This window comes from Bos mutus, chromosome 11 (genome assembly GCF_027580195.1).
Source record: "Bos mutus isolate GX-2022 chromosome 11, NWIPB_WYAK_1.1, whole genome shotgun sequence".
In the NCBI taxonomy this organism is placed as follows: domain Eukaryota; kingdom Metazoa; phylum Chordata; class Mammalia; order Artiodactyla; family Bovidae; genus Bos; species Bos mutus.
The window spans coordinates 10839190-10859958 of NC_091627.1; the positions used below are offsets into that span (position 1 = coordinate 10839190).

Genomic DNA, 20769 nt, shown 5'->3' on the forward strand with positions numbered 1-20769 from the left:
ATCTTGCCTCAGTGACTGTTTGGGGCAGTAAAAGAGAAACCAGGCTTCCTACAAACCAGGCAGCAAAACAAATCTGTGAGGGACTGTGGAGGAGCTTCTCCCGTGGCAGGGCTGGGCTCTGTGAGGCCACTGTGTGCGTCGTTTACTGACATACGTAAAACTTGTACTGAGATTTCACAGACTACTTATTTTTATGTGTGCTTGACATGAATTTATAAGCTGCTGCTGAACTGGAGAGATGAGAGGCATGGCTTTGGCTTAGAGGCTTAGTACTCTAAATCCTCGGTTGGGACTGCAGAAGTGGCAGTTACAGGAGACAGCTGTTCCTGTACTCAAGTTCGTGTGCCTGGCCCCGGGTTGGAGATGCTGCCTAAGTGGTTCACATGGTTCCCTGGACACTCACGACTTTTGAGATTGGCAGGGTTTCACAGTGATGCTCTTTAGCTTATGGTCTGCTGTTATTCTCAGATCAGCGCTGGGAGGTATGGGCCGGTCACCAGGGGTGACTTGCAGTTCAGGAGCCACTATGGGTCAGGAGACCCGTCATATTTGGGTGCAGATTCTGGCACATTCATAATGGGAGCTGTGGAGTCCCTCATGAATCTGTGCTGTGATTAGTTTCAGAATGTTAAATGAGAACTCACTTTGTTCTAAAAAAGATACAGAGTGCTTTACAAAGAAGCATTCAATATAGCAAGAGAAGTTATTTTTAGAATAAGTAAGAAAAATGAGACAGAGAAAATAAAGATAGGAACTAGGGGCCAGTTGTAAAAGTAAGAAAAGTACGGGTAAAATAAAAGCTGTGATGATCAAGTTACTTCTTTGAGATTCAGAAAGATGGAAACTGATCAATTAAAAAAATTTACAGAGTCTGTAAGATGATAAAAAATCATCTCAGGGAAATCACGTCTATTCCTGATAGAAGAAGCACAGGGACATTCCTCTGCCAGTCCTCCTTGAAGGCAGCTGTTTAATCACAACATCCTATGCACCTTGTTTATAGTCCCCACAATGACAACCTCAGTAGGGGACTGTTTCCTAGTCCTTTACTGCATACAGGCTGATGGCATGACATTAAAGTACAATTTGGGAAAAAGCAATTGAGGAAGGAAGCAGTGTAAGGCAGGGTGAGGACAGGCCTCTCTAGAGGACAGTCTGGCTTAATTCACCAAGTTGATAAGTAGGCTGGTTTGTTTGGGTAACATCTTAATATCTGCCCTTAAAGGGATGTATGGGTTCCCAGGTGGCTTAGTGGTGTAGAACCTGCCTGCCAAGGCAGGAGACATGGGTTCGATCCCTGAGTCAGGAAGATCCCTTGGAGAAGGAAATGGCAAGTTGCTCCAGTATTCTTTTCTGGGGAATCCCATGGACAGAGGAACCTGGCAGGCTACAGTCCATGGGGTTGTGAAGAGTGGGACAACAACAACAAATGCTGTATTACGTGTGGGCTTTGACCTTCACTGTTGAAAGTTAGGCCTGTTCTTAAAAGATGTGAAACCTGAAAGAGAGACTCAGTGGGACAAGTGCCTGAGAACGTCCTGGCAACAAACAGAAAACTCTGCCCACTCTTGTACAAATTACAGCAAAACAGTTCTGCAGGTACCTTGGTGGAATTCCCTTTGAGGAGGCTTGGTGAGTGTACCTGAAAAAAATCGCAAATACTGAGTAAGGCATTAGATCTAAGAAAGGTGGGTGAGTTCCTGAGATGTTTTCTTTTAAAAATTGTATAGTTTCAGTATAAAACTCTTAGAGGAAAACATAGGCAGAACACTCAGTGACCTAAATCAAAGACCCTCTATGACCCACCTCCTAGAGTAATGAAAATAAAAACAAAAGTAAACAAGTGCGACCTGATTAAACTTAAAAGCTTTTGCGTAGCAAAGGAAACTATAAGCAAAGTGAAAAGACAACCCTTAGAATGGGAGAAACTAACAGCAAGTGAAACAACTGACAAAGGATTAATTTCTAAAATATACAAGCAGCTCATACAACTCAATACCAGAAAAACAAACAACCCAGTCAAAAAGTCAAAAAAGACCTAAACAGACATTTCTCCAAAGAAGACATACAGATGATTAACAAACACATAAAAAGATGTTCAACATCGTTCATTATTCAGATCAGATCACATCAAATCAGTTGCTCAGTCATGTCCGACTCTTTGCAACCCCATGAATCGCAGTACGCCAGGCCTCCCTGTCCATCACCAACTCCCGGAGTTCACTGAGACTCAGGTCCATCGAGTCAGTGATGCCATCCAGCCATCTCATCCTCTGTCGTCCCCTTCTCCTCCTGCCCCCAGTCCCTTCCAGCATCAGAGTCTTTTCCAATGAGTCAACTCTTCGCATGAGGTGGCCAAAGTACTGGAGTTTCAGCTTCAGCATCATTCCTTCCAAAGAAATCCCAGGGCTGATCTCCTTCAGAATGGACTGGCTGGATCTCCTTGCAGTCCAAGGGACTCTGAAGAGTCTTCTCCAACACCACAGTTCAAAAGCATCAATTCTTCGGCACTCAGCCTTCTTCACAGTCCAACTCTCACATCCATACATGACCACAGGAAAAACCATAGCCTTGACTAGACGGACCTTTGTTGGCAAAGTAATGTCTCTGCTTTTGAATATGCTATCTAGGTTGGTCATAACTTTTCTTCCAAGAAGTAAGGATCTTTTAATTTCATGGCTGCAGTCACCATCTGCAGTGGTTTTGGAGCCCAGAAAAATAAAGTCTGACACTATTTCCACTGTTTCCCCATCTATTTCCCATGAAGTGATGGGACTAGATGCCATGATCTTCGTTTTCTGAATGTTGAGCTTTAAGCCACGTTTTTCACTCTCCACTTTCACTTTCATCAAGAAGCTTTTTAGTTCCTCTTCACTTTCTGCCATAAGGGTGGTGTCATCTGCATATCTGAGGTTATTGATATTTCTCCCGGCAATCTTGATTCCAGCTTGTGCTACTTCCAGCCCGGCATTTCTCATGATGTATTCTGCATATAAGTTAAATAAGCAGGGTGACAATATACAGCCTTGACGTACTTCTTTTCCTATTTGGAACCAGTCTGTTGTTCCATGTCCAGTTCGAACTGTTGCTTCCTGACCTGTATACAGATTTCTCAAGAGGCAGGTCAGATGGTCTGGTATTCCCATCTCTTTCAGAATTTCCTACAGTTTATTGTGATCCACACAGTCAAAGGCTTTGGCATAGTCAATAAAGCAGAAATAGATGTTTTTCTGGAACTCTCTTGCTTTTTCCATGACCCAGCAGATGTTGGCAATTTGGTCTCTGGTTCCTCTGCCTTTTCTAAAACCAGCTTGAACATCAGGAAGTTCATGGTTCACATATTGCTGAAGCCTGGCTTGAGCATTACTTTACTAGTGTGTGAGATGAGTGCAGTTGTGTGGTAGTTTGAGCATTCTTTGGCATTGCCTTTCTTTGGGACTGGAATGAAAACTGACCTTTTCCAGTCCTGTGGCCACTGCTGAGTTTTCCAAATTTGCTGGCATATTGAGTGCAGCACTTTCACAGCATCATCTTTCAGGATTTGAAATAGCTCAACTGGAATTCCATCACCTCCACTACCTTTGTTCTTAGCGATGCTTTCTAAGGCCCACTTGACTTCGCATTCCAGGATGTCTGGCTCTAGGTCGTTATTAGAGAAATGCAAATCAAAACTGCAATGAGATATCACCTCACACCGGTCAGAATGGCCGTCATCAAAAAGTCTACCAACAATAACTGCTGGAGAGGATGTGGAGAAAAGGGAACGCTCTTGCACTGTTGGTGGGAATGTTAATTGATACAGCCACCGTGGAAGACGATATGGAGATTTCTTAAAAAACAAGGAATAAAACCACCATATGACCCAGCAATCCCACTCCTAGGCATATACCCTGCTGCTGCTGCTGCTAAGTCGCTTCAGTCGTGTCTGACTCTATGCGACTCCATAGACAGCAGCCCACCAGGCTCCCCTGTCCCTGGGATTCTCCAGGCAAGAACACTGGAGTGGGTTGCCATTTCCTTTTCCAGTGCGTGAAAGTGAAAAGTGACAGTGAAGTCGCTCAATCGTGTCTGACTCTTGGCGACCCCATGGAGTGCAGGCCTACCAGGCTCCTCAATCCATGGAATTTTCCAGGCAAGAACACTGGAGTGGGGTGCCATTTCCTTCTCCCTGAGGAAACCAAAATTGAAAAAGACACATGTATCCCATTGTTCATTGCAGCACTATTTACAATAGCTAGACCATGGAAGCAACCTGGATGTCCATCAACAGATGAATGGATAAGGAAGTTGTGGTACATATACACAACGCAATACACAATGGAATATTACTCAACCATAAAAAGGAACACATTTGAGTCAGTTCTAATGAGGTAGATAAACCTAGAGCCTGTTATACAGAGTGAAGTAAGCCAGAAAGAGAAAGATAAATATTGTATACTCAGGCAATGGCAGCCCACTCCAGTACTCTTGCCTGGAAAATCGCATGGATGGAGGAGCCTGGTGGGCTGCAGTCCATGGGGTCACTAAGAGTTGGGCACGACTGAGCGACTTCACTTTGACTTTTCGCTTTCATGCATTGGAGAAGGAAATGGCAACCCACTCCAGTGTTCTTGCCTGGAGAATCCCAGGGACGGGGGAGCCTGGTGGGCTGCCGTCTATGGGGTTGCACAGAGTCGGACACGACTGAAGCGACTTAGCAGCAGCAGCATGCATATATACGGAATCTAGAAAAATGGCAGCAGTGGAGAAACAGACATAGAAAATAGACTTATGGACATGGGGAGACGGGAGGAGAGGGTGAGATGTATGGAGAGAGTAACAGGGAAACTTACCATATGTAAAATAGATAGCCAAGGGGAATTTGCTGTATGGCTCAGGAAGCTCAAACAGGGGTTCTGTAGGCACCTAGAGGGGTGGGATGGGGTGGGAGATAGGAGGGAAGTTCAAAAGGGAAGGGATATATGTATACTGATATCCCCTCTGATTCATGTTGAGGTTTGACAGAAAACAAAATTCTGTAAAGCAGTTATCCTTCAATTAAAAAATGAATAAATTTTAAAAAATTGCATGGTCAGAAACTATATTTAAAAGTATAAGTTGCTTCTCTACTAGGCTAACTTAGAAAGAGTAGTGCTCTGTATTCTGACTGATTGAGAAGGGAGGTTGTGATGGAATGCTATAAAAAAAGTATAGGCCAATCATGGCATATTTGTTCTTTGGAACCATCCTTAAGCTAGACGTAAGTGAGTTAGGGTTTAAAAAAATGCAAAATGTAAACTTTGGGAGCTAATTACAAATAATAAGAAATTATATATCACAAGTCTACTGGATTAAAATAGAAATAGGTTGCTGTACAACATTGATCTTTTGAGAATGGAAGGACAGCTACCTCAATCCACAAGAAGTAGATTGAGTGGTTAAGATCAAGGTGTAATTATTATTTTTAAATAGGTAGTATATATTACTAATTAAAAAGTAATAGCTTTATGAGACATAATTCACATAAAATAAAATTTTAAAGTATATAATTCAGTGGGTTTTTTTTCTCTACTGGGTTTTAGTATATTTACAGAGTTGTGCAACCATTGCCATAATCAATGTTAGAACGTTTTTATCACCCCACAGAGAAACTATACCCATTAATAGAAATTCCCCATTTCCCCTTACCTCAAACCTCAGCCCTAAGCAACCACTAATCTATTCTATATCTTTTTTGTTTGTTTTTAAAGTTTATATGTATATATTTTTACCACTTTTATTTATTTTTTTAATCAAATAATTGCTTTACAGAATTTTGTGGTTTTCTGTCATACATCAACAAGAATCCGCCATAGGTACACCCACGTTCCTTCCCTCCCTCTCTCCTGTTTCCCTCCCCTCTTATGAATTTGCCTTTTCTAGACATTTCAGGTAAATTGAATCATATATTATGTGGCCTTTTGCGACTAGCTTATTTAGCATATTTTCAAGATTCATCTATGTTGTAACATGTATCTGAACTTTATTTCTTTCTGTGGCTGAATGATATTTCATTGTATGGATATACCACATTTTCTTAATCCATTCATCTGTTGATAGACATGAGTTGTTTCCCCCTTTTGACTACGGTGAATAATGCTGCAGTGAACATGGGTGTACAAGTGTCTGTTCAAGTTCCTGCTTTCAGTTCTTTGGGTGTGTACCCAGAAGTGGACTTGCTGGGTCACGTGGTAATTCTGTGTTTAGTGTTTGAGGAACTGCCAAACTCTTTTCCAAAGTGGTTGCACCATTTTATATTCCTACCAGCAATGTGTAAGGGTTCCAGTTTCTTCACATCTTTGCCAACACTTGTTATCTTTTGTCTTTAAAAAATTATAGCCATCCTGGTATGTGTAAAGTGGTATCCCGTTTTTTTTTAAAGTTTTATTTACTTTTGTTTATTTGACTGCATTGGGTCTTAGTTGCAGCATGTGGGATCTAGTTCCTTGACCAGGAATTGAACCCAGGCCCCCTGCGTTGGGAGTGCGGAGTCTTAGCTACTGGACCACCAGGGAAATCCCCCCATTTTGGTTTTGATTTATATTTATTTTCCTTATGACTAGTGATATTGAACATCCATGTGGCTGTTGGCCATTTGTATTTCTTCTTTGGAAATGTATCCAAGTCCTTTGGCCATTTGAAAAATTTATTTATTTATTTGCCTGGCTGCCCCGGGTCTTAGTTGTGGCACACAAGGTCTTTGACCTTCACTGCAGCGTGCTGGATCTTTAGATGTGGCATGTGCTATCTGCTTCCCTGACCAGGGGCGGAACCTGGGCCCCTTGCATTGGGAGCACAGTCTTCCACTGGACCACCAGGGAAGTCACCTCGTATTTTTTAAGTTAGTTTGTCTTTTTGTTGTTGAATTGTAGGAGTTCTTTATATATTCTGGGTATTAAACTCCTATCAGATAAATGATTTCCAAATATTTTCTCCCATTCTACAGGTTATCTTTTAACTTTGTTGATAATGTCCTTTGATGCACACAATTTTTTTATTTTGATGAAGTTTTATTTTTTCTTTTATTGCTCATGCTTAAATCCAGGATCATGAAGATTTATCCCTATGTTTTTTTCTAAGAGTTTAATAGTTCTTAGCATTTATATTTACGTCATTGATCCATTTTGAGTTAATTTTTGTATATGATGTGAGGTAGGGGTCCAGCTTCGTTCTTTTGTGGAAATCCAGTTGTCTTAGCACCCTCTGTTGAAAATATTGTTCTTCCTGGTAACATTTTTAACAATTTTTTTTGTATAGATAATACATTGATATGGTTCCAAACTTAAACAGTGTAAAAGACTATATAAAAGTTACATCTTCCTCCCATTCTTGCCTCCTACCACCCAGTCACCCAGTTCCTTCCTCATATTGGATAGCCAGTATAAGGATTCTTATGGATCCTTCCAGAAACAACAGTTTAGGCATGACAAGTAAATATAAGCAAGCGTGTGTATTTATGTGTGTGTATACTATATATATTTTGCTTTAACAAAGGAGGTAGCATATGTGTTATTCTACATTTTTTCAATTAAGGCTCTTTTCTTTTCTTTTTTTTTTTTAATTTTATTTTTTAACTTTACAATATTGTATTGGTTTTGCCATATATCGAAATGAATCCGCCACAGGTATACATGTGTTCCCCATCCTGAACCCCCCTCCCACCTCCCCCTCTTTACCCTCCCTCTGGGTCGTCCTAGTGCACCAGCCCCAAGCATCCAGTATTGTGCATCGAACCTGGACTGGCGACTCATTTCATATATGATATTATACATATTTCAATACCATTCTCCCAAATCATCCCACCCTCTCCCTCTCCCACAGAGTCCAAAAGACTGTTCTATACATCAGTGTCTCTTTTGCTGTCTCGTATACAGGGTTATTGTTACCATCTTTCTAAATTCCATATATACGTGTTAGTATACTGTATTGGTGTTTTTCTTTCTGGCTTACGTCACTCTGTATAATAGACTCCGGTTTCATCCACCTCATTAGAACTGATTCAAATGTATTCTTTTTAATGGCTGAGTAATACTCCAAGGCTGTTTTCTAGTTTCAAAATAACATTAAGTTTTTTGCAAAAGAAATGCAGTATCCACAGGAAAATATGAAGGATAACCTACAATATACCTGTTTCCTTCCACCGAGAATAAATTTTTTTCACGCTTTTTAAATTTTTTTATCCTTAAAAAAAAATATTTATTTGATTTATTTAGCTGTGCCAGGCCTTAGTTGCAGCACGCTGGGTCTTCTTCAGTTGCAGCATCAGACTCCTAGTTGCAGCAGGGATCAGACGTGGGCCCACCACATTCGGAGCGTGGAGTCTTAGCCAGTGGACCACCAGGAAAGTCCCTTTCAGGCTTTTTAAAAAAGTGAAATAAATAAAGAGGAAGGTGGAATTCCTTTTGTTTGACATCTCTAGCAGCTGCTATTTCGGGTTTGATATATATTCTTCTAACTCATACTTTATAATTCAGTGTATGCTTTTATGTAGTAGATTTTGTATATGACTCTGTGTATGTAAAGCTCCATAGCGTTTTTTGCATGCACTGGCATTAATCCTTAGAATATCCCCCGGTTGGTATTTCTGTTTTGTGGACAAGGAAACTGAGGTACAGAGAGATCAAGTAAATTAGCAGGGTTATACAGCTAAGTAACAGACAGTAAGCTAAGTAATAAGTAGTAAAAATAGTGTGTGCCCTTAACCTCTGAACTATGCCATGGTATTACTTGTGTATGATATTCTCCGATTGGTACTTGTTGATTTAGGAATAAAGGAGTTTTCCCTCTTGGCCCTACTCTGTTTCTTCAAAATTTGACCTTCCATCAGTGCTGAACATAGTTGATCACTCCGCTTTTGAAATGTTTTCCTCACAGGACTTCCGTAATACCACACTCACATGGTTTCCTTTGTACCTCATCAAGCAGTCTTTTCTGCTGGTTCCCCCTTCCCCCCGCTAACTTCTATGGGAGGTATTAGGACTCATGTTTGTTTGAACTTACCTTTTCTCTGTTTATAAGCAGCCACTTTAGTTGTCTCTTCTAGTCTCATGACTTGAACTGGATATTTTCTCACAGTCTCCAGATGGGTCTCTCTAGTTTGGATACTTTTCCTTGAAAACAGGACTCATTTGATTAGCTGTTTAAAGCATGTCTTAAGTACCTTGAGATCTGATAGGCATCACAGACTTACTGTGTCAAAATCAAGTTCTTATAGCCAAATAGTGGCAACAACCCACATGTCCAGCAACTGATGGATAGATAAGCAAAATGTGATAAACATATACAATGGAATATTATTCAGCTATAAAAAAGAACAAAGAAATAATGCGTGTTACAATGTGGCTGAACTTTAAAAACATACATTAAGTGAAAGAAGCCAGTCACAAAAGGCCCCGTTTCCAGATGTCCAGAATTAACAGATCTGTAGACACAGCAGACGAGGTTATGGGAATTGAGAGATCCATGCTGTTGAGTACATTAGTGATCTTTTTGGGGTGATCAAAATATTCTAAAATTGATTATGATGATGGTTGCTTAACAGCGAATATGCTAAAAACCATTGAATTTTACACAGTAAAGGGGCAAATTTTATGATATGTGATTTATATCTCAATGAAGTTGTTAAAAAGACCCCTCAAATTCCTAGTTCCTCATCACTCAAACCAAACCCAAACAAATCAAAACAATCTACTTATGGAAACATAATTGAGAAGCTCTGGGCTTTCTAAAATCAAAACTTTGGTTTGCAAAAGACACTGTCAAGAGAATGAGAACGTGAGCTACGAACTGGGAGAATATATTTGTGAAAGACGTATCTGATAAATTCAACAGAACAAAAACAAACAACCCTATGAAACCTTATTAAAGATGGGCCAAAGACCTGAACAGGTACCTCACCAAAGAAAAACAGATAAGCATATGAAAAGGTGCTCAATAGCTCAATATCATATGTCATTAGGGAAATGTAAATTAAAATAACAGGGTCATACTCCGACACACCTGTGACACTGACACACCGGCAGAAGCAGAAGCTCACTGGTTGTTGATGGGGATGCAGACTCGAGGAGCCACTTTGGAAGATCTTTTGTCACTTGGGCTTCACTGATAGCTGAAAGCTCAGCTGGTAAAGAATCTGCCTGCAATGCAGGAGACCCCTGTTCAATTCCTGGGTTGGGAAGATCTGCTGGAGAAGGGATAGGCTACCCACTCCTGTATTCTTGGGCTTCCCTTGTGGCTTAGCTGGGAAAGAATCCGCCTGCAATGTGGGAGACCTGGGTTTGATTCCTGGGTTGGGAAGATCCCCTGGAGAAGGGAAAGGCTACCCACTCCAGTATTCTGGCCTGGAGAATTCCATGGAAAAGTCCATGAGGTCACAAAGAGTTGGACACAACTGAGCGACTTTTACTTTTACTTTACCAGGCTAAACACCCTTACATATATTGTATCAGTCATGCTCCTTGATGTTTATCCAAATGGATCGAAAACATGTCCACCACAAAACCTATACACAGATGTTTATGGCAGCATTATTCATAATTGCCCAAATTTGATAGCAACCAAGGTATCATTCAGTAGATGAATGGATACACTGGTACATTGAGACAGTGGAATGTTATTCAGCGCTAAGAAGAAATGATCAAGCCATGAAAAGACAGGATGGAAGCTTAATTGTATATTACTTTGTGCAAGATGCCAACCTGAAAAGGCAACATAGGTATGATTCCAACGACATGACATTCTAGTAAAGGCAGAGCTGTAGTAAAGGCAGAGCTGTGGTGACAGTGAAAGATCAGTTGTTTCCATCTCTTCCCTATACCTTGCCCTACACATTCTTCCATCTAGATGTTCATTTGTATCCTTTTATCACATCCTTTAATAAGCTGATAAATGCAAGTGCTTCCCTGAATTCTGTGAGCTGCCCTAGCAAAAATTCAAACTCACGGAGGAGGTCTTTGGAACCTCTGATATATAGCTGGTTGGTTAAAAGTGCAGGTGATATAACCTGGGCTTACAACTGGTGTCTGAAGTGTGTGTGTATGTTTGTTGGGGAGTTGAGAAGGGCAGTCTTGTGGAACTGAACTCTTAACCTGTGAGATCTGACACTATCTCTAATAAATAGTGTCAGAGTTGAGTTAAATTGTAGGATACCCAGCTGATGTTACAGAGAATTGCATATTGTAGGGAGGAAAAAACCTCCATACATTTGGTGACCAGAAGTGTCAGAAATATGAGTGTTCCGTGTAACCAGGAAAGGAGACTTAGACAGATTGACACAGTAGGGAAGAACTGAAATTCTCCCTACATGGGGAGGAAAAAGCTGAGTTTGTTTTTTTTTAAACAAATGGAAAATAGAACTGAAGGACTTTTCATCCGTATCTTTTCCTGGTATGAATAATGAATGGATTATATGTCAAGACTAAGGACTGTTTATTGAAGCCTTTGAGGTTTGTAGGAAATTCAGCACAAGAAAGAGCTCGCTACTCCAGGGCCAGAAGGACTCCAGGCCAAAAGGAAGATCTTTCCTTTGAGGTGCTATTTGAAGGTCAGAATTTATCCTCGGAATAAAAATGACTGTTTTTATTTTGAACATTTCTAAACAGCTTGGTTTCCCCTCATTTTCTTTTGGGGGGCCTCTCTTCTTACTCCTCCTTCCTCCCATTGTGGCTGCTTTCTGGTGCTTACCTGTGTATAAAGTATTGTGGCTATAACTGTTAAAGTGTACCTCTGCTATATTTAAGTAAGTCATAGCATTTAGATTCCATAATTCATGTTTAAAATCATTTCATTATGTTTGTGTAGTTTAATTTGTCCTTTCTTGGCTTCCCTTATTAAAATCTAATTTTATGAGATTTTAATTTATACAGCGTCTGACTAGTATTAACTGGTCTTAGATGGAAGGAGGTTCCCCCTCCAGTTCTCTTCACACAGCAGACTGTACCCCTCCTTCTCCAGAGAACTATTGTTAGAATTGTTTTCCTTCTGTGAAATCTTTTGGTTTGAGTGCTTTCAGAGGACAAATATTTTTAAAATGCAGACATTTAGAGCTCTTTTTGAAAGGTAGAGTGACTCTTCAATTTCAGATTTATATTTTATAATTAATTTTAGTTAACCTTTTTATTTTGAAATAATCGTAGATTTATATGCATTTAATAATATAATACCAAAAGATCCCATGTACCCTTTTTCCAGTTATTTTTTAAGTTTATTTATATATTTGGCTGTGTGGTTTTCAGTTGTGGCGTGTGAACTCTTAGTTGCAGCATGTGGGATCCAGTCCCCCGCCAGTGATCGAACCCGGGCACCTGCACCATGCGTTGGGAGTGCGGAGTCCCAGCCCTTGGACCACCAGGAAGTCTCCCTTTATCCAGTTGTCCCTGGTAGTAACATCTTGTAGAACAGATATCACAACCAAGATATTGACATGATATTGACATTGATAGACCCCACGATCTTGTTCATCATTCTCCAGTTTTACTTGTACTTAATTGTGTTCTTTGCAGTCTTACTATATCTATAGTCTCATATCCAATACTACCTTTAAGACAGTTGCGTCACCCCAAGGAATCCACGTGTTGTCCTTCTTATAACTGTACCCACTTCCCTCCTGTTGCTCCTAACTCCTAGACCCTTGGCAGTCAACCAATTTGGTCTCCATTTCTGTAAATTTTTTAATTTCAAGAATGTTACATAAATGGAGTCATACAGTATGTAACATTGTGGGGTAGGGTCCCCCCCGCCCCCCCCACTGAGCATAATTCCCTTGAAATTTATCCAGATTGTCATGTGTCAATAGTTTGTTTGCTTCTATTTCTGAATAGTATTCCATTGTGTGAATGTACTGTAACTTAACTAGTCATTGTGGAAGGACATCTGATTTATTTCCGGTTTTTGGCTGTCATGAATTAAGCTTCTGTGGACTTCTGTGTACAGGTTTTTATGTGATCATAAATTTTCATTGCCAAGAGTGCAATTGCTGGATCATATTTGCTACATGCATGGTTTGTAATTTACTTAAAAAACTAGCAGATAAAGACCTTTTCCTTTTAAAATGATTGACTTTTACTTGTGTTTGTGTGTGTGTGTGAAAAACATCAGCTGACAGTTCCTTGCAAAGCTGTCTGTCTTTTAGCTACTTGTGTAGCTGAGCAGTTAAACTGAACTGAACTGAACCTGTGTATCCAGGGAGTTTGCATTTTGGAATAGGCATTGTGAGAGGAAGGTGAAAGCCGACAGATCAAATCCCAGAGTCATCATAGAGTGGTTTCCTTTTCTGTGAAACAATACATGTATTTTGTTCAGTTGCTCAGTTGTGTCTGATTCTTTGCGATCCCATAGACTACAGTACACCAGGCTTCCCTGTTCTTCACTATCTCCTGGAACTTGCTCAAACTCATGTCCATTGAGTCGGTCATGCCATCCAACCATCTCGTCCTCTGTCATCCCCTTCTCCTGCCTTCAATCTTTCTCAGCATCAAGGACTTTTCTAAGAAGTCGGCCCTTTATATCAGGTAGCCAAAGTGTTGGAGCTTCAGCTTCAGCGTCAGTCTCTCCAATGAATATTCAGGATTGATTTCCTTTAGGATTGACTGGTTTGATCTCCTTGCAGTCCAAGGGACTCCCAAGAGTCTTGTTCAGCACAACAGTTCAAAAGCATCAGTTCTTTGCTGCTCACCTTTCTTTATGATCCAATTCTCACATCCATATATGACTACTGGAAAAACCATAGCTTTGACTATACGGACCTTTGTCAGCAGAGTAATGTCTCTGCTTTTTAATACACTGTCAGGGTTGTCATAGCTTTTCTTCCAAGGTGCGAGCATCTTTTACTTTCATGGCTGCAGTCACCATCTGCAGTGATTTTGGAGCCCAAGAAAATAAAGTCTCTCACTGTCTCCATTGTTTCCCCATCTATTTGCCATGAAGTGATGGACCAGATGCCATGATCTTAAGTTTTTTGAATGTTGAGTTATTACATGTGTTAGTTCTTGTCTTTTTTGCACTTGGTCTTCAGCTTTAATGTTCTAATAAAAGGTTGCATTTTATTTTCTCTTCTTACAGCGGCTATGTGACTACGTTTGTGACCTCCTGTTGGAAGAGTCAAATGTCCAGCCAGTATCAACACCAGTAACAGTGTGTGGAGACATACATGGACAGGTAAAATTTCATGAGCAGAGTTTTAGCTTTTGTACCGTCTGTCCATAGTCCACGTGTGTTTCCACTTGTGCTGTAAAATATTAAAAAACAACAAAAAAAAGAGCAGCTAGTGGTTGGCTAGGATACCTCAGTCTGTGTGACACTAATGATTCCTGGTTACTGTTAAACTGAATAAAAGCAGTAGTCAAATTATTCAGGGACTTTGTTGAAATCACACTTAGGAAGTGAACTGAGTGAAGCATTATTGTTCTGTGGACAAGAGGAGATAGAAAATAACTACAGACTGACTGCTCATTGTTATTATGGTTGATAGGAGATGCTTTGGTTTGGGGCACTAATTTTCTATTCATTCTACGCATTGCTGTTGTATTCATTCTGTTCACTTAATGTCATATTTTATTGAAAATTCATCATTTCCTTAGTGGGAATGAGAATAACAACTGTTCAGAAAAACTATTGGTGCATGATTTCACAGCAGTTCTGTGCTAGAATGGAATGAGAAAGACAGCTCACCTTTTCATCTGCTGGGATTTTGTTTTTAAGAGTTTCAGAGCATTGAAAAGAGGGGTACACCTCATTTTTAGACTCTTACTGTTAGTGTTTAGCCTGATTAGGAAACTGTGTATTTGTGGAGTTTTTTTTCTTTTTTCCTGGGTAATGAAAGCTGAACAAAACACTCATAGCCTGCTTTATGCATGCAGTGGAGTTGGGGCTAATATATTGTGACATAATATAATACATAATTATAATAATAATATATTGTGAACAATGTTGGATTTATGAATGCCAGCATGACCTTAACTATGACTGCCTAAAGGAGCAGAAAGGTGTATAGATTATTTGTGATTGAGTTGGGTTTTTCAATCTATTCTCTGAATGTTTGAGGTTATAGTAACTGACACCTGCATGTTATCAGCTTCTAAACAGAAACCCCATTATGTCATATTTGATTTGTTAAAATTCTAGTTCTCTAAAGTAAACCATTAGGAGCGTATTTCTTGATTTCTGTGTTACTTGTCTGCTAAAGTATAATAAACATTTCTATTTTGCTAACATAAAGGTATTAATATAGGCAGTGCCTTTAACATATTTGTAAAAGTTGGAATAAACCAAGCAGTGTTTTCCTTTGATTATAATATTAAAATTGAGGGGTTACCTGTGTTTGGCTGCACTGCGTAGGTCGTGGGATCTTAGTTCCAGACCAGAGATTAAATCTGCCCTCAGATTCAATCAGCAGTGAAAGTGCAGAGTCCTGACCACTGGACCACCAGAAAGTTCCCCAAGGACTTTTCAGTATATGAATTACAGTCATCCGGATCAAAGGTCCAGAAGGTAGAGAAACTGCATACTACTAAAATTAATAAATTTACACTTCTGTAATATATATCAGATCAGATCAGTCGCTGAGTCCTGTCTGACTCTTTTTGACCCCATGAATCACAGCACGCCAGGCCTCCCTGTCCCATCACCAACTCCCGGAGTTCACTGAGACTCACGTCCATCGAGTCAGTGATGCCATCCAGCCATCTTATCCTCTGTCGTCCCCTTCTCCTCTTGCCCCCAATCCCTCCCAGCATCAGAGTCTTTTCCAGTGAGTCAACTCTTCGCATGAGGTGGCCAAAGTACTGGAGTTTCAGCTTCAGCATCATTCCCTCCAAAGAAATCCCAGGGCTGATCTCCTTCAGAATGGACTGGTTGGATCTCCTTGCAGTCCAAGGGACTCTCAAGAGTCTTCTCCAACACCACAGTTCAAAAGCATCAATTCTTTGGTACTCAGCCTTCTTCACAGTCCAACTCTCACATCCATACATGACTACTGGAAAACCCTTAGCCTTGACTAGACGAACCTTTGTTGGCAAAGTAATGTCTCTGCTTTTGAATATGCTATCTAGGTTGGTCATAACTTTCCTTCCAAGGAGTAAGCGTCTTTTAATTTCATGGCTACAGTCACCATCTGCAGTGATTTGGGAGCCCAGAAAAATAAAGTCTGACACTGTTTCCACTGTTTCCCCATCTATTTCCCATGAAATGATGGGACTGGATGCCATGATCTTCGTTTTCTGAATGTTGAGCTTTAAGCCAACTTTTTCACTCTCCACTTTCACTTTCATCAAGAGGCTTTTTAGTTCCTCTTCACTTTCTGCAGGGTGGTGTCATCTGCATATCTGAGGTTATTGATATTTCTCCCGGCAATCTTGATTCCAGCTTGTGTTTCTTCTAGTCCAGTGTTTCTCATGATGTACTCTGCATATAAGTTAAATAAACAGGGTGACAATATACAGCCTTGACGTACTCCTTTTCCTATTTGGAACCAGTCTGTTGTTCCATGTCCAGTTCTAACTGTTGCTTCCTGACCTGCATACAAATTTCTCAAGAAGCAGGTCAGGTGGTCTGGTATTCCCATCTCTTTCAGAATTTCCCACAGTTTCTTGTGATCCACACAGTCAAAGGCTTTGGCATAGTCAGTAAAGCAGAAATAGATGTTTTTCTGGAATTCTCTTGCTTTTTCCATGATCCAGCAGATGTTGGCAATTTGATCTCTGGTTCCTCTGCCTTTTCTAAAACCAGCTTGAACATCTGGAAGTTCATGGTTCACGTATTGCTGAAGCCTGGCTTGGAGAATTTTGAGCATTACTTTACTAGCGTGTGAGATGAGTGCAATTGTGCGGTAGTTTGAGCATTCTTTGGCATTGCCTTTCTTTGGGATTGGAAGGAAAACTGCCCTTTTCCAGTCCTGTGGCCACTGCTGAGTTTTCCAAATTTGCTGGCATATTGAGTCCAGCACTTTTCACAGCATCATCTTTCAGGATTTGGAATAGCTCAGCTGGAATTCCATCACCTCCACTAGCTTTGTTCATAGTGATGCTTTCTAAGGCCCACTAGACTTCACATTCCAGGATGTCTGGCTCTAGGTCAGTGATCACACCATTGTGATTATCTGGGTCGTGAAGATCTTTTTTGTACAGTTCTTCTGTGTATTCTTACCATCTCTTCTTAATATCTTCTGTTTCTGTTAGGTCCATACTATTTCTGTCCTTTATCGAGCCCATCTTTGCATGAAATGTTCCTTTGGTATCTCTGATTTTCTTGAAGAGATCTCTAGTCTTTCCCATTCTGTTGTTTTCCTCTATTTCTTTGCATTGATCGCTGAAGTAGGCTTTCTTATCCTTCAGTCAAATGTACAACTCTTGCTTTCATTTATCTTGTGTTTTGAGATTAATAAATTTTGAGATAAATTATGCTTTCTCATAAATTCCATGTCAGTTTTTTTTTTTTAAGGGTTCCATGAGATTGGATCATTTTGTGGAGAGGGACTGAGACTGAAAAATTGAGGAATTAGCCTAAATTCACATAGCTACTAAGGGACAGAGCTGAGATTTGAAACTCATATAGGTGCCCAATAGCCCATGTTACTATTATTATTATTTTTGCCTGCACAGTTTGCTCACCCACCTGCTGTCACTTCCCAGACCGGTATTTGAACCTGGGCCACATCAGTGAAGGCTCAGAATCCTAACCACTAGGCCACCAGGGAACTCCCAGTCCATGTTAAGACTGCCACCAAACTGAATAGTGTTTCTCTTGTACTTGACCCTTTAAAACAATTGCTCATCAAAAGCATAGGGCTTGAGAAGTTCCTAAATGTCTGTAGAGTAAAGTCAAATGTAAGATGTGTCTTTTGGGACTTGTACAGTTGTCTTCCCCTTGGGCCAGTTCTGGGATTGCAAGATTGGATTATGACTATAAATAAACTCATGGAAAGTGTTGGCATTTGTACAGTGCCAGGAAGCATTGAAACAGTAATAATCTAGTGAGGAGGTTGTAGAGTTGAGTGACAGACAGAGCTTGATTTAAGTCCTGCCTGGGTACATAATAGCTGTTTAAGAATCCACTTCAGCTAGCTCTTCAGTTCTTTAGCTATGTGGACCTTTGAGAATCTGTAAGATGGCACAAAATCAACTGAGGGTAAAACTGCTGGTGCCTCCCTGATCCAGGGAGTGTCACCAAGCCTATGCTGGTTGTCCTTGTATTCTTCACCGGCATCATGCATTTACAGTAAAATAAAGTGCCAGTATCATTTAAGAATGTCCTTGATGAACTAGTAATATTAATTAACAGTAACTCTTAACCATTGAGTAGATACATTTTTTGAACAGCCCCTGTGATGAAATAGGAAGTATGCATAAAGCACATCTGCTGCATGTCAAAGAAAAATGGTTTTCTCAAAAGAAGATTACTTTTGCAGTTTTGTATCTCCATCTGAAATAGCCTCTTTTTTTTTCTTTTTAATGGAATGCTATTTTTACTTGAGAGAATGAATGACAAATTATGAGTATTTGGCAACTATTTTGCAAAAGTGAATGAAGTGAGCCAGTCACTTTAAGAGGAACAATTGATAGTATTTGTTGCTGATGCCAGAATTTGAGTTTTCTAGAAAATAATTGGAATTTTAGAAAATTTGAATTCACCACCATGAAGCTCCTAGCTTCTGATACCTAAAAGACTTTTCTGATGAGATGAGTGATAATATTAACAAGTATTTTTTTTAATGATTATAAGGAAATACTATTTTTCATTTTCCAAATAACCAGAGTGTATTACTCACTCAAAATGTTAGACCAGCCTATCTAACACAGTTTGAGAAGAGACCAGTTGTCCAGTTTTGATTTGTAAGAAAAATATGCACCATTATCTCTAAAGGTTATTAAAATTCTTCTCCCTTTTGTAACACATACCTGTATGAAGCTGGATTTCCTTTGTATACTTTAAACAGCATATCCCAACAGATTGGCTGTTCAGTTCAGTTCAGTTGCTCAGTCGTGTCTGACTCTTTGCAACCCCATGAACTGCAGCACACCAGGCCTCCTTGTCCATCACCAACTGCTGGAGTTTACTCAAACTCATGTCCATTGAGTTGGTGATGCCATCCAACCATCTCATCCTCTGTTGTCCCCTTCTCCTCCCGCCTTCAGCTTTTCCCAGCATCAGGGTCTTTTCAAATGAGTCAGTTCTTCGCATCAGGTAGCCAAAGTATTGGAGTTTCAGCTTCAGCATCAGTCCTTCCAGTGAATATTCAGAACTGAATATTCAGATTGGCTGTAGAGGCACGCTATGAGAACCCAAGCTGTGGTCTTTTTTTGCCAGGCATTAAAGAGATTTGCAAAAATGTAAAACAGTGCCATTCTTTTCATAAATTTGTTTTGTTTTGCTTTGGAAAACAGTTTATTTTTCATTAAAAATTTGTGTATGTTACTACTTAGTGAGTTACTGATTTTTTTTTTAATTTAATTTTTTTATTTTGGGGTATTGTTGATTTACAGTGTTATGTTAGTTTCAGATGTACAGCGAATTGATTCAGTTATACATATACATATATGCATTCTTTTTCCATATAGGTTATTACAGAATATTGAGTAGCGTTCTCTGTGCTATACAGTAGGTCCTCACTGTTTATTTTATTTAAAGTAGTATGTATATGTTAATCCAAAACTCCTAATTCATCCCTCCCCGATTTTTAAAATGAATTTCAGTTCAGTTCAGTTCAGTCTCTCAGTCGTGTCTGACTCTTTGTGACCCCATGAACCACAGCACACCAGGCCTCCCTGTCCATCACCAACTCCTGGAGTTCACTCAGACCCATGTCCATTGAGTCAGTGATGCCATCCAACCATCTCATCCTCTGTCATCCCCTTCTCCTCCCGCCTTCAATCTTTCCCAGCATCAGGGTCTTTTCAAATGAGTCAGCTCTTTGCATCAGATGGCCAAAGTATTGGAGTTTCAGCTTCAGCATCAGTCCTTCCAATGAACACTCAGGACTGATCTCTTTTAGGATGGACTGCTTGGATCTCCTTGCAGTCCAAAGGACTCTCAGAAGTCTTCTCCAACACCACAGTTCAATCACATCAATTCTTCGGTGCTCAGCTTTCTTTATAGTCCACCTCTCATATCCATACATGACTACTGGAAAAACCATAGCTTTTGACTAGATGGACCTTTGTTGGCAATGTAATGTCTCTGCTTTTCAATATGCTGTCTAGGTTGGTCATAACTTTTCTTCCGAGGAGTAAGCGTCTTTTAATTTCATGGCTGCAGTCACCATCTGCAGTGATTTTGGAGCCCCAAACAAATAAAGTCTGCCATTGTTTCCACTGTTTCCCCATCTATTTGCCATGAAGTGATGGGACCGGATGTTATGATTTTAGTTTTCTGAATGTTGAGTTTTAAGCCAACTTTTTCACTCTCCTCTTTCACTTTCATCAAAAGCCTCTTTAGTTCTTCGCTTTCTGCCATAAGGGTGGTGTCATCTGCATATCTGAGGTTTAAACATTAACAAATGATCACTTTAAAATTCTAATATGGTTAATACTGATTCATATAGTGTAAAAACAAAAGCCTTTGAGGACCTGTAATTTTTAAGGCTATGCTTGGGTCCTGAAACCAAAAAAATTAAAAACTACTGAGTTGACCAACTATTTCCTTGCCTCTAATAATGGGGTAAAATCCACATCTCAGGATTCGTTTTGTTTTAAAATAAGAACACTTATAGAGTGTGTGTGATATGAAAAACATACACTAGATGGTAGAAATTATTTGTGA

The 20769-nt window shown here is 39.9% G+C and overlaps 1 protein-coding gene across 1 annotated transcript in view; it reads left to right on the forward strand.

The window, feature by feature from the left end:
- PPP6C (protein phosphatase 6 catalytic subunit) overlaps positions 1 to 20769 on the forward strand; it is a 41221-nt gene that overhangs the window by 10825 nt on the left and 9627 nt on the right. The window contains exon 2 of the mRNA XM_005893052.2: positions 14077 to 14172. Within this exon, the coding sequence (XP_005893114.1) occupies positions 14077 to 14172 (96 nt within the window). The remainder of the gene's footprint in view (positions 1 to 14076; positions 14173 to 20769) is intronic.